At 42.7% G+C, this 27,148-nt stretch overlaps 1 protein-coding gene across 1 annotated transcript in view; it reads left to right on the plus strand.

Moving 5' to 3' along the window:
* The window catches only part of CNNM2 (cyclin and CBS domain divalent metal cation transport mediator 2), a 113,532-nt gene extending 86,923 nt beyond the window's left edge, over positions 1-26,609 (plus strand). Inside the window, exons 2-8 of the mRNA XM_010000092.1 lie at positions 5,157-5,300; positions 11,695-11,832; positions 13,969-14,138; positions 17,432-17,525; positions 19,896-19,961; positions 23,656-23,840; positions 25,964-26,609. Of these exons, the coding sequence (XP_009998394.1) occupies positions 5,157-5,300; positions 11,695-11,832; positions 13,969-14,138; positions 17,432-17,525; positions 19,896-19,961; positions 23,656-23,840; positions 25,964-26,173 (1,007 nt within the window). The 3' untranslated portion in view covers positions 26,174-26,609. The remainder of the gene's footprint in view (positions 1-5,156; positions 5,301-11,694; positions 11,833-13,968; positions 14,139-17,431; positions 17,526-19,895; positions 19,962-23,655; positions 23,841-25,963) is intronic.
* The last annotated feature ends 539 nt before the right edge of the window (positions 26,610-27,148 follow it).

Genomic DNA, 27,148 nt, shown 5'->3' on the forward strand with positions numbered 1-27,148 from the left:
CTGCAGAAGCAGAGGCATCTCTAGTTGCTTGCTCATGACACAAGCTTAGACACATCATGTATTCTTCACTGCTTCTAACCCCTGGGTTACACCTCTGCTGTTGGACCTCTTACTTCCTGAAATCCCTCTTTTGCTTTAAAACTGTGCCAGCAGTTTTATAATTTTCTGCAGTGTAGTCTGGCTAGTACTGTAATGTTGGTATTACTTTTGCTCACACAGAAGGCCCATTGTGGTAATTCCATATCAGTAAAAATTAGTGCTGTCTTTACATATCATCCTTACATACTGAAAAATTTGCAATATTTTCATGTTCCTAAGCAGGAATTCAGGAATGGGAAGTCAGAAATTGAGTTTGGGCTGGGATTTCAGTCAGGCTTCTCTTCTAAGTCTCTTTGAATTGCAGAATAATTTAGGAAGGGACTTTCAGAGGTCATCTGGTCCAACCCCCTCTTCAGAGCAGGCTACCTTTGAAGCTGGCTCAGCTCACTGAGTTTTGCATACCTCCAAAGATGGAGATTTCACAGCCCCTCTGGGCCCCTTTCCAGTGTTGACCACCCTCATAAGGAACAAGTTTTCCTTATTTAAGGAGAGTTTCCATTTTTGCAACTAGTATTAATTGCCTCTTGTCCCATCAGAATCTTATCTCCAAGAGGAATCTAGCTTGGTCATCTCTGTAGCCTATTATGGTACCTGTAGCTTGTCTACCAGGACCATGGAGTCATTTTCTGCAGACCCAGCCAGTCAGTCCCTAGCACCAATATATGGGGGTTATTTTTTCTCATTTTCATGACTGTGTTTGCATTTATTGAGCTTGATAATGTTCCCATCAGCCTGTTCCTTAAGCTTGTCTGTGTGTGGGGAAGTGGCATGTGAGAGTGGGTGAGTGCAGCTTTATTCATACAGCAAAACTCTTCATATAGGCAAGACCCTCTGTCATGACCAGAGCAGATGCTGAGCCTGGTCAGTTATTTTCATCTCTAGTTTGATCTTCATGGCAATATTCTCAAGATCCTTGCTCTAAATGTATAAATGCCTCAGTTAGGATCAAAGGGGAATTATTTTGTTCCGTATCTTTTTCAAGGAATGGTCGAGGTACTGTAAGAGAATCAGTATTTCAAGCATTTCTTCCAGAGCTGTTCTGCATGGCCAGTCAATCACATGGACTCTCTTGAGCTCATTCTAGGTTCACTGACTCATGCGGATTTCACTAAGCATCTTCATGCTTCTTAATTAACTGAATCAATTAATCAGTAGTTGCAGTACAGAGCAAAATCCAAGCCAGGCAGCAAGATTTTGAGCAATGGGATGAGACTGGATTTGTGAAATTCCTTGGTCCTTTAGTTGCCCCTGCATGTAGGTGAGGGATTAGCATTTCTCACAGCTTGTGTCTGAAGCCATGTACGTATATCAGCTCCATTGCTGATGTTTCCACCTGTTGCTGCAGAGGGGGGAAGGTGATGCAGAAAGCAAGCGCTGCAGGCCTGTGTCCATGGAGAAGTGGTAGGTCAGTGGACTGCCCACCTTCTCCCCTGGTGCTGCTTATTACACATCATTCAGGTAATTTCTGCCTTTATCACCAAATCTGGCCATGATGCAGAGCTGCCTGTTTGCTAAATCTCATTTCATCAACACTTAAAACAAGTGATTAGAGTAAGATTAATATCGTAGATATAGTGTGGTTAGAGACTGTGGCCAGAAAATCAGTGAAGTATAGAAATTATTTATATCTTTTCCATCCACACTTGCTCTCCCTGTTTAATTTGTGTGCTGCTCTCAAAGCCCCAGGAAAAATACAGACAAAGCAGGTTTCCTTACCTGGATGCTTACTTTATTCAGCTCCTTATTGGATATGTATTGTATGTCCTTAGCAGTGGAAAATAAAATTGAAACCTCTTTCTCAGTTGAATGAAACAGTATGACAAATACCAGTAGCCTGATTAAGTCTTTAACTAAAGCTGTAGCCAATTTTTATTTAAAACACTCAGAGGAGCCATTATTTTACTCACAGGCCACTTTTAAAGTTGGGCACATGCTGAGTTGTTCTCTTTTACAATGTATAAAGAAGTCTTTGCACTTGTCCCGATTTTCCCTTAGCCTTTTCTGCCATAATTAGTCCCATACATGGTGGGTATTTTGCAGTCACCTGTGCAGCAGTCTGAGAGGGCAGCCAGTCCAGGAATGCATCTTCACGCTACCTCCGTCACCAGCACCAATGCTTGTTCCAGTGTCTGATTATTTCTGGCAAATTATCCCACCTGGATCAAAATTAACTTACAAAGACCCAAGAAATGTAATTTTCAGATCTGGTCTGTCTCATCAAGTGACTGCCTGAGCAGTGGAGCCAATGCAAGGGAAGGAGAAGATGTGGAGAGCAAAAGGAAGCCTTTTAGAGGCAGGTGGATTAGATTGGCTTAAATTAATCTGATCTCCACAAAGTGATGGGTTCATGAAACCCAGGAACAGGAAAATTTGACAGTTGAGAGGGAAAAAAGGTCAGTGTCAGCCTGTGTTTGGATAATTTATCTATTTTCAACATTTAAACTCTCTTCAACATATAGTTTTAATAATGAAAGTGGAGCTGAACATTGATTCTACCCACCAAAAAGTCCAAAGACATTTGAAACTATGACAAATTTAAATGGTCTTAATGTTTTGGGTGCTAAATAATAAAGCCAAAAAGCAGAGATTATGTCAGAGCCAGAAAAAATGTTTCCAGCCTTCTTTGTCATTGTAGGAAGTGCAAAATGGCTGACAGTGATCCGTGAGTAATGAGTAATTCCTTATCAGCTCATTTTGCATAAGTGAGCAGTAGCTGGAACAGATTTTGGTCAGTTGTCTCACGTTGGGTACCGTGAGTTGGATCAAGGTGCTGCGGCTGCTAAAATGGGGAGAGCCAAACATTATAGTGATCCTACATTCTTGGTGGGGCCACCTTGAGGGAAAGGGCTTGTAACTGGTTTTGTGGCTGAAAGTCATGCACAGCTTCCCTTAGTATTACAGCCCCTCAGCTCCTGTTTCCATATATCTGTCCTGTTGCTTGTAGATGTGTCCAGGACTCCATTGTTAGGAAGACTGTCCTTTTCAAAATGTAAAATTTTATCACTCAGTTCCACTTTATCATGGTCAGTACAGAAGTGGAGGAGGAGTCTGTAATTTGGGGATTCAGATCAAAGCCAAAGCACCCAGTGGATAGCAATGTTACTTGGTTTTCTGATTTTATCCACCTGATCTGAGGTACAGATCTGAGCACTCTTCCCATGTGCTAATATGTGAGAATGGTGATCCTTGGGAATTACCACCTGAATGAGCATGTGCAAATAAGGTGCTCTGATCTGTGATAGAAGTGGCTCTTGAAGGAGTTATGCCTTGTGTCTTAAAAGCAAACATATAGTATCTGAGCAGGCACTGGAAAATGAATTGCAATATTTTGTTCCTCCATGTGAATTTTTTTTGTGCCACAGTTCTTCAACATCATTATATTGAAAGAATGTAATTGCAGTAATAAATTACAGGGGGACAGCCATGATAATAGTACTTAAATCTTTCATGTTTTTATGAAGTAACTTTTTTTTTTTTTTTTAAGTGCTGTTCATTGAGCTGGAAGTCTTGCAAGGAATGTAAAGAAATAAAACCTGGCACAGTGAAAGGCTTTCAGTACAATATGAGTGTTGATCCCTTAAAATCACAAATCATCTCTCTCTTAATTCACTGTAGAATAAGGTTTCCTCAAGATAAGACTCGGGCAGTGCTGTGGAGTTGGTATTTAAAGTATGTCCATCTGCATCTAAACGAGTAGCTCCAAGACAATCAGATTATGCAGTAGTTACTTTGGTGAGAATATCGCCTAAGTGGAATGGAAACTTCATTTTGAGTCTAATATTAGACCCTGCTTTGGAAAATTCCTTTTAAATGATCACAAGCTGGGAATAGCAAAAGAATTTAACTTTCGACAGACAGCATTCACCAAGAATTTGTTTTTAACTGCTTATGTTGGGTCCCTGGGAAAGCAGATGTGAAAAACTTACCAAAGTGAATTGGCTTGACCTGATGCAATGTTTATATCAGTAGTTGATAAGTTTTCCTCCCTCGTCTAATTTGCTTGGGATATTTTCATTCTTTCAGCATGAGTAAGTCTGGGTTGGAATAGTTTGAATGCTTGTTAGTCTAATAATCTGAATCTTAAAATATGCAGACATTATTGCCTATAAAGGGGTCTAAGCAAAGTTGAACTATTTTGGTTATCTTCCACTGATGGAGATAAGTATCATTTTTGAGACTAGAGAAGAAGAATGTGAGACAACACTTACCCCCTGATAGTTCAAAATGTGTCTGGTGGACCTTCTGAATGCATGTTACAGGCAGTTTTACAGAGGACCAGCTTTCAATGGCAGCAGCTAGGGAAGCTTCCAACCAAGGGTATCAAAGCAGATTTGAAGGGTCATGCTATTATTACTCCTGTGGCAGAAAGGGCTTTAGGAGTTATCAAAAACACTGTGAATGATGCACAGCTCAGGGATTTTTAGAGTCAGTAGCCTGTCTCATTTTATCTTGTATCTTTGTTGTTCAGACACTGCAATTTTGAATATTTTAATTAATTAATTTGTAAATAAAACCCCTTCTTTATGGAGCACGTCTAAATATATTATTTTGGAGTGAGAGAGGAGGAGAAGAGTAACTCATGGATTGGGCTGACCTCTTCTCCCCAGCTCTACCCTGTCCACGTGCTTCTGTGGTTTGGCTGTTGTTGCTGTTGTTACCAAAGTTGAGGAGAACATCCACAGGAACTTGCTGCAAAGGAGAGTTCCAGCTTGGTCTTCCTCTGCCAGTGTGAGAGAAAAGAAGTGGAACAACCATCAAGAAGATAATGTAGTGAATTCAATGCCAAGGTGACAATTTCACTGGGAAAGACATTAGAAAGAGAACACTGATCTCTTTAGCTCTTCTTTAGTGTGTTGGGTGGATTTATGTGACCCAGGAATGCATTTCTCAGACAAAAGTCAGATTATTATTTTAAGCATCTCTTAAACTTTGTTTCTTTCTTCATGAAGCCTGACACCGGCCTTTTTATTTATACCAGTGTGTCTTTAATTCTGCTATAATTTCTGATCTTTTGGAAGCATCTAAAATGTCTAAATTACTGATCTGTCTCCTTGCAGGCAAGTCTCACCTGGCTATAGTACAAAGAGTAAACAATGAAGGAGAAGGGGATCCTTTTTATGAAGTCCTGGGAATTGTCACTTTAGAAGATGTCATTGAAGAGATCATCAAGTCTGAAATTCTGGATGAAACAGATCTATACAGTGAGTAGAAATATTTGTACTTTGTTTATAGTTGAGAGGGAAGACTTCATCCAGCAGCTGTTGGGTTTAATAGCTGTGTTTTGAGAAATGTTAAGTCACTGATTTAAAATCTCAGTGGTCAAATGACCTGCAGATCCCTCAGATGGGGAAAGTAATTTTTGCAGTGTGATCACCTCACCCCTTTATGCTGTATGAATTAAGAAAAAAGGACAGCATTCTTTCTTTGACCTTGCCATCAAGAAGATTTACAACCTGGTCTCTCCTGTTAGCTGTTCTCCACCACAATGGCCTTGTTAAAACTTTTTGTTACAGCATTCACAAACTGCCACATTTTCCCATAACCTGTCTCTGCCTCTCATGGACCTGTAGTCCATGGACTGCTGTATTTTAGCAAGAAAGCAGGTAAATACCCTGCCTCGAGGAAGAGAACTGGAGTCTCTTTGGAGTCTCTCTGTCATTCGTTCAAAAAAACCTGAGAATGGAATGGAGTTCCATTCCATTTTAGCCCCATGGAATGGGGCATGTCCTGAATGACTCCTCTTTCAATCACTCAGTACAGTTCCTGCCTTCCTTTGTGGTAATGTAAGTTGAGGGAGATGATGCTGCAGATCAACCATTACCTGGGACTTAAGAGATCTGGACTCTTTTCCTTCCAATTTTAGAGTCTGTCTGGTCTTTGGCCAGTTACCAAAAGTGTCTTTGCTTCTCTTCCTATCTGCACAATCTGGTCTGTGCATACAGAACTTCCTTTTTGTCATTCTTCATCCGTGTTATCTGTACTCTAATCACTTGCTGGCAGATGCTGTTTTTCTACTATGTGTTCACGTGTAGCACAAGGATGTGTCCAGATTCTATTGTAGTAGAAATAATTATTTTAAATATCTTTAACACTGCTTAGCTGTCCTTTGCTTTCTTTTTCTTTCCTCATGGAAGGGACCGGAATGTTTCTACAGCATCTTTTTCAGGACAATGCAAGCAACTTCTGTCCTCCCTCCAAGCCAAATGTGAAGTGAGCACTTTACACTGTGGGGTAGACATATCTTGTCCTGATTGATGGGTGTTATCTGAACTACTTTCTGTAGCTGGTCAGTATTTGAGCAAGGTTATGTGTCCAAAGGTTAATGTAAATGACAACTGTGTTTCATAATATGCTAAACTATCTAATTAATATGCAAATCACAGAAGTCCAGTCAGTACTGATTTCATACCTTCACAAACTAATTGTTAGGGTGACCAGTTAAAACATGATGCTTTTACAGGGTGAATTCAGGCTTTCTTTTATGCTCTAAAAAGATCCTATCTTTGTTTCATGACTTTTGAGACATTTCCATGTTTCTACAAGTGAAAAGGCAGCTCGTTTCTAATGTTGATATCAGTTTGTCAGTTCTAGTAAATCCATTCAGTACTAGAATTGTAGATGCTGTTCATTGTAAGACCAAGCAGGCCTGCTTGGCTCCAACCAAGCCAACTTGAAACCTTTGGACTGATTTACTCTATGCTAGGTGTTTACTTAAAAGTAGACCTTATGAAAATTGTTGGCGTTATTGTTATGCCTTTCTTCTGAGGATGTAAAAATGTTTTATTTTGCTTTGATGGAAACTTGAAATTTGATGAAATGCCTGACCTTGGTGTTGGAGCTGTGCCTTTCTGCTGTTTCCATGAAAATCTGTTTGAACTGGGTTAGGGTAGAAGCAATTGTAGATTTACAGTTTTTGCTGAAAGCTGCTCTAGCTGCTGAAGCTTTGCAGCTTAATTTCTCAAGGGCTGTGTGTCCAATAAACATGTGGTATTCCTTCAGATTGTTCTAGTCTGCTACATACTGTGGCTTGCAGTGATGTTGGGAACATGGAGAAGAAGAGGGCAGCACAAAAAAAATGTTAAATATGTCTGACCTATCAGCATCTAGATAGACTGAGTACTTCTGAGCATCAGACTTTGTATTGGGATGCTGCTGGGATGGAGAGGAGAGGTTTCTGTCATGACACAGGTAGGCTCTGACTATGTCTCAGCCATTGTCATGATGAAGAGCTGTCAGTGTGTTTTGCTCATAGTATTGGAAAGTAGGAACATTTTTTCATGATTGACACATTACAGGAATATGTCCTGCACTCCCTTGGCCCTAACCATGGTGGGAGAGCATTTCTCAACCTTCTCAGAGGCCCCAGAGAAAAAGCTGTATGTTCTGCATTGGTCTCAGACCACAGATTCTGCTTAAGGAACATGAAGGTCACCGTTCTGACCCAGGTTTGACTGGTGGCCTTATTTACCCCTTTCTAATTGAAGAGGAGTTCAGTCATCCCCTTAAGTGCAACTAGAATGCTGCTGTTTCTCGTGCATACTGATCAGAGAGGATTTTCCCTGCATAAAATCTGGGACTTTTCTACAAATTAAATACCTTGACATATCTTTATGCATGAGTTCTGCATGTTGTGGATAAATAGTCTGGCTGTAAGCATTGGCTTACATTGCATTTTCACTTTCTCACCTGCCTGCTGTTTAGCAGCTTGTCTCAGTGAATGCAACTCCTGGCAAGTCCCTGCTGCAGGGGCATTCAGTGACAGACCCTGGGGCACATGAGTCACAGAGCTGCACTGCTGCAGCTGCAATAGCTTTCATTTAATGATTTCTTTTTTAGCCTTGGCAAGTCTCTTCCCTGAGGGGAAGACCACATTTTACCCAAACAATCCTATTTCCAAACAACTGTCAACACAGGTATGTTAAATAGATGTGCTAGTAAACTGTATCACTTCTCCACAGAGCTACGGGAATAAAAATGGTTTGCTCTAGTAAGTATTTCCACTGTCATCCAGTGAAACTCTAGCAACATAGAAAAGGTTGTGCAATGCCAATTTGTCTGGCTAGACCTTCAGATATTGGCATGGTGTACATCAGTATCCTTTGCCAGGAGAGTGGAGCTTTTTGTGTAGCTAGAATCTAACCTTAGGTATACCAAGGTGGTTGCCACTCATTAGAAAGTGATGCTTTTACCTTGTTGGTCATTAGGACTGTGGTCTTGCTAACTTTATGCTGTCTGGTACCAGTGGGCTGCAGGAGCTGCATCCTTAAAGGAAGCTCTTTTAGGCTGTTTAAAAGCTTCAGGTTTAGTCCCACTGGCTTTCTGTCAGTTGCCAAAACATGCATGATACACAAGACAATCTGATTTTCCAAACTAGGGACTAAAAGAACTGGCAAAACTGACTTAATTCCTACCCCTTTATTTTAAAATGGAACAAGACCTGTGCAAGGCACAGGCTGTCAGCCTGGATGTGTGCATCACTGGGGGGTTGAAGGAGAGGGGGTGATGGGGTATACACTGAATGAGACTCTGGCATTCACCTGTAACTGCCTTGGGCTGGGCATCCTGGTACTGAGTATGGGCAAAGGGTTAGTGAGAATGGGAATGGTGCTGTCTTTTCCTGGAGTATCTGATGGACGCACATCTCAAGCAGTTGCTTGTCTTAGTCTTTATACAGTTCTTGTGTGCCAGACAGAACCACACTTCCATTTGATGAAATATTTTTGTCTTTTTTCTCTTGTCTGGAGCTCACTGCAGATGTCTGCCCTGGTTAATACAGATTCTGAAGACAACAGGACAAAAAGGATGTCAGGGAGAGAACAGGAACCCATCCCAGAATTATGTGTGGGTGCACTTACAGTGCCCATCTCTGCTGCCTCCCTGCCTGCCTGCATAGGCGATGTGAGGTTTGAACTCCCTGCTCTGTAGCCATCTCCAGCCCAGGCTGGGTCCTTCCAGGAAATAAATGCAATAATTTTTGATATTCTGGAAGTTCAGGAATATGATAAGAGAGATCACAACCTTACTGGTATTTGGACCCATCCTCTTCTTGAGATCTCTTCCTCAGCCTAAGAACTCACAGTCTTGCTGTCTTTAATTTGAAGGAAAAGTCTAAATATTCCCAGAAGCTATTGAAGACAGTTGCAAAGTTTGTTGGTATCTCGCCAAAAGTTATACTGAAGCTCAGCTCTTGCTATGTAACATTTTTCCTGGGGGAAGGTTTCTGGACAAGCTGCCAAGGAAACAGTTGGAGGAGTTGAAATTACCCATCATTGGATTAAGAACCTTTATCTTTTATCTTGATGACTGATGCAGACAGAAAGATTTAATCCCATTGTGCGATGCTGGCCCTGTTTTGAGGTACCAGAAGTGCAGTGTGAAGTCTGCAACTTGTTCAGAGGAGACATACAGAGATGCTTTACTGCCCTGCTGAAGAGATGTTTCCTTGTCTCAGGGACAAAACTTATTATTGTGGTAATTTTTGCCTCCCTGAAGAGAGCAATAATGGATCTCCCTGTGAGAAAGCATTTCTGCCACAGCATTACAAAACCCAGCATTCTCTGAGGTTGTGTTGTTTGTTTTGTTTTGTTTTTAAAGTACAGTTTCCTCTTACAAGAGTTAGGACCTAACGAGAACTTTTGGGGGACTTCTCTCCTATTCACTCTCTGTTGCTGTTGTTGTTGGTATCCATCTTCCCTTTAACTGAAAGTACAGATAAAGTCTGTCTCAGACTGTATTCCTAAGACAGGGATTGTTTTTTTGTCTATAACCACTCCCTTGGGTGGTTTCTGTTCCTGCTTTTGGAAGAGAAACTACAGTCCCTGATGTAGTCTAAGTCCTGGGTAAAGTACTAGTAGGGTAAGAGGCTTTTTGTTTCAAAGAAGAAAAAGGGCATGGGTTGTCATTGTTCTTCTCCATGGGCTTGAGAACAAGTATCTCAAATGTTCTGATTTGCTCTGCTCACAGAATGAGCTTTAGATATCTACAGTAGATACATAACTATTAGGACAGTATTACTGTTGACTCTGTGATAGTCCTATAATGGAAGTTTGTCCATGGGAAGTGAAAGATCTAAATGTATTCATATCTAAAAGGCTACGTGGCTTGGGAAAAATCTATCTAGAAATCTGTTCATTACCAGTGTTGTGCATTTCCAAGGCCCAAATTCAACCACTATGTGCCAGTCTGTAGCACATATTTAGACACCTACAGGACTCAAGATCTTAGTGGCTTCCTTGCTATGGTACCTCAGTTTAATTATCTTTGCATGCATAACCCAAAATCCGGTAACAGCTACCTGGGAGTGTGCGTGAGGTTCCACAGTGTTAACTTCACCTCCACCTCTTGGTGAGCTTTCCCAAATTCTCTGCAGTGAACCAATGTACCAGAGCTGCCTGTGGTCCCTCAAAAGTCCAGTCATTTTAAACCAGTGACTAACGGGCTGGTAGACAATTAGTTATAATGTTTTCAGTATTTTTTCCCACTAAGGCCCTGGAATCTGAGCTGTACCTCAAGTCTGAGGGCTTCACAGTAATTGCCTCAAGACTTGGGTTTCCTGCAATATGTGGTGGAGCTCAGAGCTGTCTGACAGCATTCTGCTGCTTATACCCATAAGCATCTTACACACTAATTGTACACACTTACCCACTTACTTACACACTTACCCATTAATGCCATCTTACACACTATGCCAGCAGAAAGAACAAGACCCTGCCATCTAAGCAGACACCTTTTCCCCCTGGAACTGATGTATACCATACCCCAACATGCTCTCATCTGATTTCCTAGGTATTTTGGCAGATGAGCTTAGTGGGTGGGTGATAATAGCTGGATGGTTTGTGCCTCTGCAACTCCATCTTTCATGTTATCTTTCACTAATGGGGATTTCCCACCACAGATGAACTGAGTGGTGAGTATTTAGCTGAATAAAGGACAGGAATCTAGCAGACCAAATCCTTTATCTGAACTCCTGAAGCTGCTCTGTACTTCATTCTGGCTTCAGATATCCCACCTCCAGGCTGTACACCTTGCCAGCCTTTGCTGAAGTTTGGACAGGACAAAAGAGACTTCCTTGGACCAAAAGCATGTGAATTCTGCCAGAGCTGTGAAGATTCAGTGAAACCATCGTACACCATGAGAAATAAATAACTGAATATTTAGTTTATGTAATTGCCAGGAATTTTCTAAGGAATATCTATGGAAAAAGTAGCTATCACAGATTCTTGTAGAACAACATCTTTTGATCATTAGTAACACCAAGCAGGACTCCTCCTCCCCACCTTATGTGTAATACACAGAGCAATTAGATGTCTGCAAGCAGAGACTTTTCCCCCATTGAAGTGACAGAGAAGTGACTGAGACCATGGGTGCCTGGCTCAGCAGGACAGGGGCTCCCAGCCAGAGAAGCCTGCAGCACACCTGGCTGGCTGTTTCTGGTTTGTGCTGTGTGCCTATGAGCAGGGCTTGGCACGAGGGCTCTGTCCACACCCGGTGCTCTGGGTGGCCCTCCTGCCTGACTCGATGACATTCAGTTCATGTTGGACCCCATTCTAACAGAAATCGCTTCCTTCCTTTCTCTTCCCACCCTCCCTTCCCCAGCTGATAACAAGACGAAAAAGAAAGTAGCTCATCGGGACAGGAAGCAGGACTTCTCTGCCTTCAAGCAGACAGACAGCGAGATGAAGGTTAAAATATCACCGCAGCTCCTCCTGGCAATGCACCGGTTCCTGGCAACAGGCAAGTGCAGGTTCTGTTTGTGTCCTCGTGCCAGGGCCTCGGAGGCAGTTTTGTCAGCAAAGGCTGGTGAAGCGGGCGGGACAGCGCAGGTGGGAAGGGAGGCTGGACTGTGGGGTGACAAATAATGCCACTGTTGTGTTTTTCTTTTTAAATTCTCTCCTCTCCTGTGTTCAGTGTCGGCATGAACCCTCTGAGACATTTACCAGGGGTGGACCAGTAACTTTAAATTGGTCTGAAAGGTAAGGATGAATGCCAAGTGCCGCACTGCATGTCTAGAGTCCGTCAGATTAACGACTAGCAAGTACACCCCATTAGGAAGAGCTCAGGGAACAAACCAAAGAGGACTCGATACCACTGGCCAGCTGACTGTAATTGCACTCTGGTGCCTTCTCCAGAAAGAGTTGCTGGACTTTTTACAGGAAGGTCTAAGCCTGTTCTCTGAGACTTTTTGACTCCAAGTGAAAAACTCTCCCGACACATGTAATGCAGACTGCACAGGTGGTTGAACTGTTCTTTAAAAAATGGATTTCTGGCGGCTTGTGACCTCCGTTGATGACTTCAGGTTTCAGAGGACAGTTGTCTCCATCCCTGAACACCTTGATGCTTTAGCCCTTGAGTGGGAAGTCTGGCAGAGAGGCCAGGGCCTTGAATGGTTTCTTGCAGCTGATACTGCCTTTCGTCGTAAAGTTGGTTCCTTCACCTCAGAGATGAGACCTGTTAACAGGAGAGCTTGTGGAAAACATACCTTCCTATTGCTCATGCGGTCTCTCTTTGACATACAAAGACTTCTCACATGCAGGCCTTTCAGACGGGCATCTCTCACTGCTCTGTTCAACATATGTTCAAGGGTAGAAAATGATAAAGTTGTTTTGTCTCAAGTTTCCCAGCTCCAGTTGGAAATTAGTACTTCCCCTCCTTTAAGATGCAGTAACTGCCTGCATAGATGCTCCTAGTCCACCTCCATGCTTTATTTTGCCTCTGTGACTTGAAAGAAACATGTACATGGGTGGTTATCACATCTCAGCTGAGGGACAGTAATTCCTTAAAAGCCTTGGACTTCCGCAGCTCATGTGCACGTGAGCATGTCCTTGGTGAAAGAAAGCAGCTCAACAGGAAGACGCGGACCTAACAGCAAGGAAAGCACTGCTCGTGTAGTGGTACAAGACTTGATGGAGCTTCCTAAACACCTGCGCAACAGACTTAGTCTTACAGTGCTGCTCCTCTACTTGTTTTGTGGATGAAAAAACTGTGTAGCTAAAATCCAGGTCTGTCTGTGAAGCCACTGCTAAATAAGATGAAAGCTACAGTTTTGGTTTCTCTGTTCTAGATTGAGAATAGTGTTTGCAGCAGATGGAAGGTACTGGGTCATTAACAGTCTGGATCTGAAATGAGGTGTTAGGAAAGCTAATGAATTTGCATGTGTAAATCTCAACATCCCTGGCTTAACTCTCCCATACAAGGATGAGCTTTTCTGCTTCAAACAGCTCCTGTTGGGAACACTGAAAAGCAAGTGCATAGGGAGTGTGTTCTGATGCACTATTCCCAGATGGTAAGAAGTGACCTACACTTTAAGTAACTTTAAGTTACTTTGAGTAAGTTACTTAAACTATTCCCATATGAACTGTGGCAGCCCAAACTGTGTCTTTGATTTATGTAGAGCATCTATCTAGAGCAACTTTCTAGGCTCCAAACAGTGATTTTTTTAAAATGTTTTTTTTTTTTTTTAAGTGCAATAAATACAGTAACTTTAATAACTTGTGAGGAAAGAAAAAACAAATTCAAAGGTTCTGTGTGCCCCAATTGTAAAGCTCTTCTATTTATTCAACTCTCCAATGAGCCTATACAGCTGTGACTCTGAACTCTCAAGAGGGCAAGACTGCCTTTTTCTTTTCCCTTTCAGCTGAAGACATGGTTTCTGGTTGTTTTGAAAAATACTTCAGTAATGAAAGTTGGGGCATTCCTTTGTTTTTTTCCCCCCTTACAAACCTAACAGTCTCAAAAGACAGGAAGCCTGCAATTCCATAATGGATCTCTCTGCATCTGTGGGTCTTTTATAGGCAAATACTTATTAACGAGTATTGCTAACTTCTTGCCAGGCATATGAAGTGTAATGCCAAGTTGTATCTTGTGTTATAGAAGTAGAAGCATTTGGTCCATCCCAGATGTCAGAGAAGATCCTTCTCAGGCTGCTAAAACATCCCAACGTCATCCAGGAGCTGAAATACGATGAGAAGAACAAGAAAGCCCCAGAACACTACCTCTACCAACGAAACAAGCCCGTCGACTACTTTATTCTCATTTTACAGGTCAGACACGTGATAATGTAGATATGTGCAAAATCTTTCATCTCCTGACATGTCCCTCTCTATACCTCTTCCAGTTGTTGAAGTTTTTCTTCTTTCAAACATAGGGATGGAGCAGTGGCTCCTGGGAACTGCTCTTGGCTCCTTTACGAACTTGCCAACCTTGAAGAGCTCACTGACCTGCTTTCAGCCTCAACTAAACCAGTTGTGAAGGGCAGACAGCACTTCCCACTTCTCAGTCATAAGCTGGAAGTTACTTATGCTTTAGGTATCACTAGTATAGGCAATACAAAGGAATTTCTGCATGTACAGCTGGTATTGGCTGGAAAATAGGGGTGCAAAAACTGGCATGTCATAGGAGTTTGGCCAGGATGCTTTCTCTAATGTATTTTTTCCTTTTGCAAAAGGAGGCCTGGAGTTTAGAGAAATGACATTTTTCTGTGCCATTTTTGAAGTCAGACAGGCTTCGGTGTTGTGAGAAGTGCAGGTTTTGGTTGGGGCATTGTGCTGTCTGCTGAGCTGCTGCCACAGCCCCTGCTGCTTCTGGGCACCCTGCCATCCAAACCCTACCCCAAGATTGCTGCATTTGGGTGGTTTTTAGATTGGAGCCCTAGGTGGTGTGGAAAGACTTTTTTATGCTTGTTCTGTACGGGATTGCTTCCAGTGCTGGTATCTCCCAAGTTTTGTTACTTGACAGGAGCACTTGAATGGCTGGGAGGAGCTTTACACAGGAACAGTCCTTCAAGAGAGATTTTGCTGGAAAAACCCTTATGTTTCTATCCTGCATGACTAAACTTAGTTTTGGTTATGAAAACACAAGCATTGTAGCTCAAGTTGTAACACAGGGCTTGTAATCTTCCTTAAAGTGGCCTTAAAAAGAAAAAAGGTGGGGGGGAAGAGAGGTTTAAATACTGTCAGTGAAAGAGTTAAGAAAGCCCTGGAATATGGCATTTTGGATTCAATGCAATTCTCTTTTTAAAAAGGATCATTTTTTCCAAGGGTTCGAGGAGCCACTGGTAGCTATCTAACTGCTCTTTCTTATGTGCTGAATTGTTGCAATCTGAAATGTTCCAGAGGCAAGATAATGCTCCCGAATGAGGTAATGCTGCAAAGATGTAAATGGAGGACATGGGCAATACAAAAGAACAACCAGTTCTTTCTGTGCTGTTCTTCAATCAATAAGTATTTAGCAAACACAATGTGCTAGCTCTGTAATGCATTTGGAAAAGTGAGTCTTGCCGTAGGCATGTACTATTAAAATGGTAACAAAATTGGTTCTGCAAGGATCAAGAGGCGATAAATAAATATTCTGCTTTTATTACTTAAATGGACTTGGATTTACTCTCTCATGTCAAGAGACAAAGAATACCTTATCTTCACAGTAAATGCATGCCAGAACACAATCAAATGTGTATTTTGTGCATTACAATTACCAATTTAATTGCCTTAGAGTTACTGTTTTAGCTGGAATGTCACCTGTTTGCAACAGCTTTTCTCAGCTGATGTAGCAGCCTGAGATTTATTTTTGCGGTTGTGTATTTTCAAAATTCCTGTTGGAACATTGAACAGTGGAAAACCAGAAACCACATGTGCATGCATTTTAACAGGGCAGAACACATCCAGTACCATGCATGGGGAATTCTTAATGGCTTCTCAGCCACTGTGGCTATGCCAAGCATGCCTCGTCTTCATGTGGCCACCACTGGGAGGCTTGGAGGTGCTGTGTGTGCTGGTCCTAGAACTGAAACTCAACTCCTACTACTACTAGTTTGTATTTAGCTACTAACTCCAAACTGACTGTATGTAAACATTGTCTATGTATTTTAGAGGCCTGGTATTGGCAGGTGAATAACTACCAGTAGTAAGTAGGTTCAGAGCTCTGTTTATCACCAGTCTTGGCCTGGGTGATGAAACTGGACCTTTTGGAAGGCTTATAGTGAGCAAATATAAGCTACTTATGTGTGCTGTGTGGTGAAATTGGTTTTAAAAGGGATTATATGAAATGGTTGCTTGTGATAGCAGGAAAGTGGATTTGTGAGCTAGGCACTCTCTTCCTGCTTGGTAGATTTAGTGTTTTTTCTCATCTGGAACAGTTAGAGAAACTGGCTTGGTGTCAGGGCTCAGGCAGGTTAAATGCATTTTTACTTTTTTTCTGCCCCAGTGCAGTACTGTTAAGTTAAAGGCATGATTATTTATTTTAAATGGTACTTGATGAAATAAACATATAGGAATAAAATCTACCTTTTGGATTCATTTTGACCTGATTATGTCTGGTCTGCATTCAATCTGCTTAGTACACATGGGATGGGCAATCTGCCTGCCCTTTCCACCCTAGCCAGAGGGAAAGCATTGCAGGTTATTAAATTGTTTGTCTGAAATCCCAACCTTTGTGTGGTTCAGCCTGAAAGCTGCATGAAACCTCTTCTGTCTGCAGTGATGTGCTGTAACTCTCAGTGCAGAACCAGTAAGGATGGATGGATGTGAAAATCAGGCCCCATTAAGAAGCCAGTTATTTTTGGCTGCTTGTATGCCAAAGACACTGGGATGTTTATAGCTATGTTTGATGTGGCAGGTTCTGTCCTAGTCCTTTGTAGGATGTGATGTTAAACATTTGGTTCAGCCCACATCAGAAAGGGATGCACTTGTGTGGTAGTGTGGCTTTGTACAGCTTGGGGAGCTCTGAGGGTCCTTCTAGGCAAGACTCTGTGAAAGATCTAAAGTCAGGGTTGCTGGGATATGTAAAACTGCTAGAAAACAAGAAAACCGAAGTAGCCCCAAGGCTGATGCTTCAGGAATAAGGGCTTTGTTTCTGTGGGAATCTCATCTGTGAAGGGAGACAACTTCCTGGTGTTGTCTCCCCTCTCCCTTTCATATGCTTGTGTTAGAGGACACTGCATGTGAATGTGACCTGTGGCCCAAAGTGTGGAGGTGTCTCAAGACCCTAGATGTCTGTGCTGCATATATGCTTGTTGTGGTTCTGAGGGAGTATTTTTCACTCTGCACTGAGGGAAGGCAGCCTGGCAGCACTTGGAGCAGGGCAGTAGTACCACCCCAAAGTGCTGTGGTGATCCCCCCCCTCTGCAGGGTCTCACACTGGCCACAGGGCACCAAAGACCAGGACAGCTCAGGACAGAGGAGTGTGTTGTCCTCCAGGGTCTGTCCCTGTTCAGGCACTGTTACAAACTGCAGGGACCATGACACTGCTTGGGAATGTCAAGCAGAACCAGCTTTCTGGGCTTGTGCCTCGAGGCCTATGATCCCTTCTCATTGCAGCTCTTTCTCCTTTTCCTTAACAGGGGAAAGTGGAAGTGGAGGCTGGGAAGGAGGGGATGAAGTTTGAAGCTGGTGCTTTCTCCTACTATGGGGTGATGGCCCTCACAGCGTCGCCAGGTATGTCCTCTCTCTGGAATGTGCTCCCGCACACACGGGACATCCCCTGGCCGCGTCTGGGGGCTGATGGAAGCGATTCCTCCTTGCCAGAGAAACCACCTGCCTGGCACAGCACCCCTGGGAGGGCCCGGGGGGCACTGACCCCCAGATCCGCTGCTGGCGGAGCTTCGCCAGCTCCGGAGGATGCGGGTGATGCCTTTGGTACCGCAGGGCAGCTCCGCGGTTTCGCTCCCGGCCGGGCAGGGCTGAATTAACGGGAGTCAATAATTAGCGGCCGAGGCCACCTAGTGGTGCGGGGCACAAGCGCCCGGCTGGGCTGGCGGGGGTTCCCTTCGCCTGTCCGGCTTTATAGCCGTCTTGAGGAAAAGGCTTGGGCAGCGGTGCAGGAAAAGAGGTTGCTCCTGTCTGCCGGGTTGTGTGGAAATGTAACGAAGAAATGGGCGAGGGAGGAGGGTGTCTGGGAGTGGGTGTCAGCCCGTTCCCACGAGGTGTGAGCCAGCTCCTGGCACAGGCACGGACACACAAGCCACCACCTCACAGGCACAGGTTGGGAGATTAGTTTATGACCCACCAAAAGTAGGCTCCAGTGCTGTATTTCAGCGTTTGGGGATGTATTTTGGTGTCAGCAGTGCCACCACTAAGATCTCAACTTGAACTGGGAATCCACAGCCCCTTTGGGGAGATCTGGGATGCTGGCATTGGCCAACTAGTGACCCAAAGCTGCTTGCTCAGCCTCAGGGAGAGAAGTTTCTCCCATTGAAATCAGGTCCTGCTGTCACAGCAGGGTTCATGTTCCACTTGAGAAGCAGCTCGTTTTAATTGCATACTCATGAGCCCTCCCCTTACGTGTGTGCACCTGTATGTATGTACATGAGCTGAAATTAAAATTATTTTCTAAGTTATGAGGGTAGCCTTATTGAGCTCTACAGACAACAGCAGTTCTCTTGGACACGTGGTCTTGCTTTTAAAAGCAAGACAAATTCTTCCTTAATGATGTACACCTTAATTTGATCACCCTAGCTTATACCTTTTGAGGCTTGACAGATTTGAAAGTGTGCAGAGCACTGGGGGGATGTTATCTGTGTGATAGTGGCAGTGTTTGTGAGGAGCCCTGACACGTGTGCAACTACCTCCTACCCTCAGCCTTGCAGCTCTGCTTTTGCAATATGGGCCAGGCATAGGGCTGGGGTGGGCATGGCTGCTTCTCCTACCAGACCTCCACTTGGAAATCTCTTGTGGTGTCTCTGTTTTACAGCATTGTTCAGTTTGAATGTTCTCAAGTGGTGGGTTTTTTTTGTGTTGCTAAACCTCACCACAACCATGCCAGTTGCCCAAGTCCTGTGAGGTCAAATGGTGTCCTCTTTGTGTACCCTGAAATCCATCTTGCATTTTGTCATGTCAAACTTAAGGATATGCACTATTTTAAATTAATCTCAGCCAACCTTGGACTTGTTTTCCCTTGATTGGCTGGCTTTTACCAGTAGCAATCCCCTCCTTTTGCTGGCTTTCCCTCCAGGTTTTGGAGAATTTGTTTTATGATATCTTGCAGCATTCTGAGATTTCTGTTAGGATGAGCTCATAAAAATAAGTTCCTGTTGCTCTGTGTAGATAGAAAAGTTCAGTGAAAGTATCAGTCATTGCAGAACAAGAGAAAACTCTTGCTCTTCTGTGTGTCCTAATTAGACTTCATGTGCCTGCTCTTCCCACCTGGAATGTGAAGTCAGTAACAGGAGAGTAAAGAATTTAAAAAAAACCAAAAAACTCAAACAAACAAAACCAACCAAAAAAAAAAAAACAACAACCAAAAAACCTATATACATAAATAAATGTGAAGCTTTTTTCTTTAACTGCAGCTGAGGAGGGATTTGCAGTAATGATGAGCATTCTGACAGGGGTGAGCTGGGAGAATCACCTCGCTTGACATTTTACTGAAAACTTGAAAAACTATGAAGAATCCTTTGGGTTTATTCTATTTTTGTATGACTCCCATAAGGATCAGCACCCACGATAGTTTTCTGGCTTGTTTTAACTTTTTGCCTTCTAGATGGGAGTAAGCACCACTGCTTATTTTGAACTATTTTAAGACTGAGTGTACCTTGATGGACTGTTCTGTGCTAGATAACCATTCACATTAGGATGTGAAAATTGTTCACTTCACTGTAATTCCTTTGGCTTGTTTTTGGTTTATTCCTAAAATTGTTTAATTGTCTTTTTTGGTTTTGCTTTTGTTTTAACCCTTTACTTTTTCACAGTTGATTTGCACTTTTGGTTTTAGTTCTCCAGTGTGTGAACTGGCTCCTTCCCCTGTCAAGTGTGGATAGCTGCTGCCTTTCTGGTCGTGATCTCATCCTTTTTCTCTCCCTCTTCTAGTTCCCTTGTCCCTGTCTCGTACCTTTGTTGTCAGCAGAACAGAGTTGTTAGCAGCAGGTTCTCCAGGTAAATCCGCATGCTTCTATTTTCACCATTCTTGTGACTGCCCTGATGCCATAAAAAATCAGCTGCAGTCAATATTTATCTGACCCCTTTGCTCGTTAGGGAGAAGTCCAGCACAGTTATGCCTCACAGGTAGGTATCCTGAACTTTCACTTCTGGTAACTGGTAGCAACACGACAGAGTCACCAAAAAGGAAAGAAATAAAAACACATTGAAGAAAATGTATTTGGTAATGTGTGCTTGTTCTTGTTTCTCATATGTGTTCTGGTGGAAAATTAGGAGAGGAGATGTTTTATAAGAAGGTATTCTCCCCCAGGCTGAGGCTTAAAAAATTTTGAAGAAAGAGGAGAATGTTTGCTGTTAAACTGCCATAAAAGGAAAACTTCTTTAATGAAAGAATTCTTATATTCTCATATGGGTAATTTCTATGGTGTGTATATAATCTGGCCATTTCAGTTCCTCAAAAGCTTTGAGCTTTTTCTCAGTGAGGTTAATGCCATGGACCAGCTCAGGGATTTACTGAGTGGACAGATTTGCAATGGAATGTGCAAGAAGGTTTGAGACCTCCTGTGGGGTTTTCTGGTTCCCATTTTGATTAAGACCTTTCCGTGCTGAATAACCAACTTGACTGACACAGAAATCCCTTTGGAGAGCAGAGACGAAGGAGAGAACAAATTGGGCCAAAAAGAGCTCTGAGATAGGGTTGAGCAGTTGGAAACTGGGAGAGGTCAAGAACTGAGCTTTGCAGACACTGCATGCACAGAGTAGTTGAGAAAAATGGAAACCCATCAAGAAAGTCTGTAGGAAGATCAGAATCCTAAAATACTTTGGGTTACAGTCAACATATTTTTTCTTTTTGAAGTTTTCTTTTTCACATTAAATTTCTTTCCTTAGAACTAAAAGCAAACGATAATGATACGCATATTTAAATAAAACATCTCTTAAACATTAACACATATCATGCATTTCATAAACTTTCACCATCTGCTTCCTGTATTTTCTCCCTTTTCTTTTTTCACTTTTGAAAATGTATTTCACCATCAGTCCTTAAATTAGTCTCATGCACATTCCAAACAAACTACAAGTTGTTGCCCTGCAGGGGATTTTTTTCCTGCCCTGTTAGTTTCCTGCTGCTAAATTTCAAAAAAGAAGGAGAAACTTAATCTTTCTTTAATTAAACTACCTGATGGCTTTCTTTTAAGCTTGGCAGCTTTGATTATCTTTTTAACTTGGTTCTTTCATTTTGCCAGGTCTTCTTTTTTTTTTCTTTTCTTGCTACAAACAAGTGTACACTTTGCACATGCAAGTTGTTTCCAATATAAATGCCAAGCATATTTTCCTAGCTTTTTCCCCACCTAAAAATATTCTAAAAACTCACTGATGGAAAATAATGAGAAGAATCTCCTTTGAGAGGAACTGATGTGGTCACTGGTCACTGTGACAATGTGGTACCAGTTTTGATGAAACTCAGACCCTTCTGCTGGGTCTTTCTAAAAAGAATCCTGTTGTTTAACCGCAAATTCATAATACAGTTGTATTGAGGTTTGTGCTCTTTATCCCCTGTATAGGAAGGAATGGGAAAACCTTGGTAGAAAAGAACTGTCCAGATGTGGGCTGTCCTAGGGAGCTGGCAGGCTACTGCTCTGCAAACACAGACCTGTCTCATGTTCTTCTGTCATCTGCCCTTTCTGTATCCTTCCTTCTTCTTTAACTTCTCTTGTCCATTCCTGATTTGTGGTCTCCTTTCCCTCATATTTTTAATAATCATACTTTTTCGTTTTGTCCTTTTGTTTCACCTGTCCCTTTGTTTGGTTTTTAAATACGTGTTCTGTCACATTGCTCTCTGCCCTTTGTTTTTTTTTGTTGCTTGTGTATTATAAAAGGAACCCTGGAGAAAAGAATGGGAAGATAAAAGTGACACTAGTGTAAAGCTGTTCAAGCTGGAGACTTCTATCCCAAGCAGCAGTGATGCTGTTCTTGTCACGCACAGCTGTGTTTTGTGTATGCAGGTGGGAAAAACAGGACAAATTCACTCAACCTTCACAATTCCTTGTTCTCCAGTGGGAATTACAGCATTAAGCCCAGTGTGCAGATGGAGGTTTGGCTCCTGGCAGCAGATATTGCAGCCTGCTGTGACTTTCAAGATGCTAAGTTGGTATGGAAGAAAACCTTGCAGGGCTCCAAGTGCTTCCCCCTAAACCTGTACTTGGAGTTGCCATAGAGACCTGCAGTAATTCCATAGTGCAGAAATGAAAGAAAAGCTGCCAAGTTGTCAGAATCTGTATTTTTCTGTTCCCTTTCCTAAAATAGAAGGAAAGGCAACATCAGAGGGATTTTAGGTGGGAAATAAAAAACAGGGCTATTCTGCCATTCATCTAAAAGCATCTAAAGTGCTAGGTTTAAGAAAGCCTAGATGGAGAGATGTAGAGCAGGCTGTATCATTTGGGCAAGGGGAGATCATATTTATAGTGATTAAGTGGCAGGAGTAGGGCCACTTTTAGGGAGCTTTTTTCTTATTTTAGAAATAAGTTTATATATAGAAGAATCTTCAAAAAAGAATTGTAAAATCTTGCAAGGGTGCTGTTGATGACTTGCTTGAAGAGGCTTTGTATCTTCAGTTTATATGAATATGATATTTTAGCTGAGAATGGGGGTCATGTGGTGAGTACCAGAGTTTACATCAAGTTTCAGTTTGGGCTGCCTGAAAGAAATTTACTTGCACAAAGATCCAAAAATCAGTGAGTCCCAAAGACAGTTCTGTGATCAGTATGTACTGTGTGTGCACCCAGGGAGAAGCCCATCACAGGGGGTCTTGGGATCTCTCTTAGGATGTATTTCTGCCCTCCTGTCTTCTGGGTCACTGTATGGGTGAAAGGTAGAGATGCAAAATGCCTGTGGCTTGCTGAAAGCATGTTTACTTGAGAGAAACTGGCCAGTCACACTCACAGGGAACAGCTGCTTTCAAGTGACTGAAACCTTGCAGTGCTTAAAGGCCAGCAATAGAAAATTATGTCTCCTTTCCCAGACACAGATTTTTCTCTAGCGTGGTCTGTTTTCCCTGTTTTGCTGGCTGGCATGTACCACATGGAGCTTGCTCTCCTTTGTTGAGTTTTTGTCCCTTAAGAGGAAACACTGAAATCATTATCACATGGGCAGCACTCTGGTCCACTGAGGCCTCCATCATCAGTTTGAAAATGTCTGCTCTAACTCAGGGAACGAGGCATGTGTAGATACCAGGTGGAATAAAAGGGGGTAAGGGTTAGCTGGGACTGATTGTGGATGGAAGGTCTTCTATGGAGTTATGATTATGAATCATTAAGGAAAAAAAAAAGTATGAGGCATGGTCTGACTGTCAAGAGCTCTTGTAAGGAGTCATGGGAAGTTACCTTTCTCTGGTGGTTATCACTCATCAGCCGAAGCACCATGACCAATGGTGCATGGGGCATGCCCATTGCAGCATAAACAAAACAAGGTTTGTTTAAGGGATACTCAGTGATGTCAGCCACCAGCTCTGGACTCAAAATATACTCTTTTTCAGGATAATTTGGTTGTTTAGCTGCATGTCAAGTTATGAGTGGAGGAAGTATTTGCAGTTCTTTTGTGCTACATCGCAATTTATTATGTCCCTTTGAAACTGGTGACTTTAAATGCTTTTCTACTTGATTTAAGGAATCTCTTGCTCTTGCCCATTTCTCAGCTGAAAACAAGTCTCCACCTCGTCCCTGTGGCTTGAATCACTCAGACTCTTTGAACCGAAGTGATCGCATCGATGCGGTGACACCAACATTAGGGAGCAGCAACAACCAGCTGAACGCGTCTTTCCTCCAAGTGTATGTTCCGGACTACTCAGTGAAAGCTCTCACAGACATTCAGTTTGTCAAGGTAGGGAAAAGCTGAAAAGGCCTCACTGGAAAGCTGGGTTTGGCTGGTAGGATGAGGAGCCTGGGGAAGGGACGTCCCTCTAGATTGCTCTGTGAATAAATAGGATGATGAATGCAGCTGCTTAAAAATAACTTTAAATTACTTTTTCCCAATACCTGCTGTTCATTGATTTGCTTTCACTGTTCCTGTCATCTAGGCTTATAAGTAGATTGGTCCTACAAGTTTCTGGAGTCTAGATCCCTCAAGGAAAGCTTATAGAAAATAACCACTCTCTGCTTTTAGTCATGAAAGATACATCCTTGTGAAGCCTTTGGAGACATCATGGAGACCCTTCATTATCAGACAGTGTCCTTTTCTAAAGGATGAGACATTTTATATTGGTTGCAGCTTTTATTCACTTTCGATTTTGCTTTCAGTTTGGGGGTCTTGATCTTACTTTTCGACTTGTCATCCTTCTTCTGCTTGGAGAAGTGTTGGACATTTCTCTTTATCTTAACTTCACATGTTAAGCTCATGTCTCATACTACCAGTGAGTTGCTGCATGTCCCCAGCTCTGTCCCCAGCATGGTGCATCCCACGCTGAAACGTGTGCGAGTCCTGTGAGATAGGAAATCTAGCTGAGCTGAGGAACAGCTAATGCTGGCAGCCATTCCAACCCAGCTGGGAGTCAGGGAAGCTGACATCCCATGGTTAGAAGTTGACCTTGATGCTTTTCTTAAATTAAGTGCACGTTCACAGTTGCTTTGTATGCAACTCAAATGATTTGTGAACTCAATTTCTGTCAAAGCTAATTCAATATTAAGAATGTGGAATTGCTAAATCAATTATTCCATAGCCAAATTTAAAGGAGAGTACAGTCTTGCATCCAAAACTTGACAGTTGCAAGTGTACTGGTTGATGGTTCGAGCCTTCAGGGTTTAGATCAGTAAATATTTATCACTGGGCAGATGACTCTTACTATAGTTTCAATGACTAATCTGCTGTACAGAGCAGCTGCTCATCTTATGCTGGTTTATGTGGAGTCCTTCCAACTCTGTATTCATACTGAATGCTGAACTGTCTGGTGTCTCTGCCATCAGACTTGCACACCTCTTTTTGCATCACTGTGCTTTACACACAGAACAGAGTACTTAACATTAGTGTTTTCACTGCTCCATGTGGCCACTTATTCAATTAATACCTTGTAATCCAGGGCTGTGACCTGCTCGTGCATGTTTTGATTTTGCTATTGGAGTTGTGACCTGGTCCATCTGACTCTTTCCATTTCCAGTCCATCACTTGCATTGCTTAGGGTTTTCTACAGGTCTCGTCTCACCTCTTCCACCTTCCTGCCTGTTGAGATAACCCACTGTGTTGCAGCACACAGGGCTACCAGTGCATGTGCATCCTGCTGCCTGTCCCAGCTGAGAAGGCTGACACAGAGGAGCTAGTGGGGCTGGTTACTTGTGGTTCCAGGAGGAATTCTCCCCTCTATCACTATAGGCAGATGGGCTGTAGGCTTTCTTGCCTATGGGGCACCATGGGCAGTAATGCTCTCTGCTCTAGGCCAGCTCCTGTTATGACTGTTCTGCTGAGCACAGCCACCTCTTGCAGAGACCAATGGAAGACTTCATGAGCTGCTAGTTTGGACCCATCTCTATGGAGATCCCAGTCTTCCCTAGAATCAAATATCCTTATGTATCAGAATAAGGCTGTAACTCACTCTGTTTGCTGGCCTAGACAAGAGCAGTAACACTTGCACCTTCTGGCTCTATAGGGACTCTCAGAGCCTCACCAGGAGCTCACTGAAGCTGGGAGAAAGACTTCACTGAACTCTGGTTCTGTGCATGGTTAGAGGGAAATGGAGATCTGATTTTAAAATATCTGCATAGGATTAAATCCCAGCCTTTGAACAGCATAGTGATTGCACAGCTTTGTGCTCCCACCCTGTCTGGAAATGTCACCATGCTGTGGTGTTGAGTTGGGATGCTCTAGACTTGAAAAACACAGGGATGTTTTATAGAAACAAGTAAACAGGTGCTGAAGTGTGGTCATCTGGGCGCTTTATTTTCTCAGCGTGTCCCACAGGAGAGACCAAAGTGTGACTGGCTGTTTTTTGTTCCTTCCTTCTGTTCTCGGAGCAGATCTCAAGACAGCAGTACCAAAATGCCCTGATGGCATCCCGGATGGACAAAACACCTCAGTCCTCGGACAGTGAAAACACTAAAATCGAACTGACTCTTACGGAGCTGCATGACGGTTTGCCGGACGAGACCGCAAACCTGCTGAGCGAACAGAACTGTGTGACTCACAACAAGCCCAACCACAGTATGCACAGTGAAGGAGCCATCTAGGAGCTGACTCCCCACAACCCACCCATCCCATCTCCTCAGCAGGACCAGCCCTCGCTCCTTCCTGCCTCCTCTCTGAGTGTGAACACCGTTAGTATGTGCTTGCAACACTGTGCTGCTGCATCCAGTGTTCTGAGACCAAAGACTTTTGCATCCATTCTGGGAGCAGAAGAGGAAGAAACAGGAAGAAAGGAGCAAAGAGCAAGAGACACTAAAGCCTCAAGCATACTTTGGGAATGGTGAGCCACCCTTGAGAACGATTAAAATACTTCTTGCAAAGTAGAATCATGTTTATTTTTTATCTGTATTTTTGATCCTTGTTGGGTTTTTCCTCCTCAAACACATATGGAGAAGTTTAAAAGCTCCTCCGGTTATTTTTTCAAGAGAGATCATGTTTTTAAAAAGTATTTTGTAGAGTTTTAAATTGTTTCTGTCCCTCTTAAACCTCAGATGAGCTTTGTCGTGTTTCTGTGAATTGGCTCCAATGTCCTTAGGCCTCTTTTCACGTCTCTTTGGTCCTTTATGTTGCTCTGTTGAAGAAGTTATTACCTGGTACTTGTATGTTACTTGTGTCTTAAGAATGATCAAGCTTCAAGGAACCTCTAGTTTCAGCCACCTGGAGGGCCAAGGGATGAGTATTTGAGTATTACTACATTCTTCCAGTTAAGTTTCAGGGAAAGCAGTGGTTACTTTGGTGTTTAATGATCTCTCAGAATTCAGAAGGTTTCTTTGCAAAACAGGCAAGAAAGCATTGTTACACTCACAGTTTTGTAACCTCCGAAAACTTTGTGTATGTTGAAGATGATACTGGGGGGAGGGGGACGGATTTAATTAGCAAAACTGCAGTCTTGTGAAATGAAAGGCGGGCATAATTTTCTGTAGTGAAGTAACTGGATGATTTTTCATTGATGTTCCTGACTGTTGCATGATGAAGTAATGTGTGCACCCCAAACTAACAGGCTTTTAAGCACCTGCATG

Source organism: Chaetura pelagica, unplaced genomic scaffold (genome assembly GCF_000747805.2).
Source record: "Chaetura pelagica isolate M959 unplaced genomic scaffold, ChaPel_1.0 scaffold436, whole genome shotgun sequence".
In the NCBI taxonomy this organism is placed as follows: Eukaryota; Metazoa; Chordata; class Aves; order Apodiformes; family Apodidae; genus Chaetura; species Chaetura pelagica.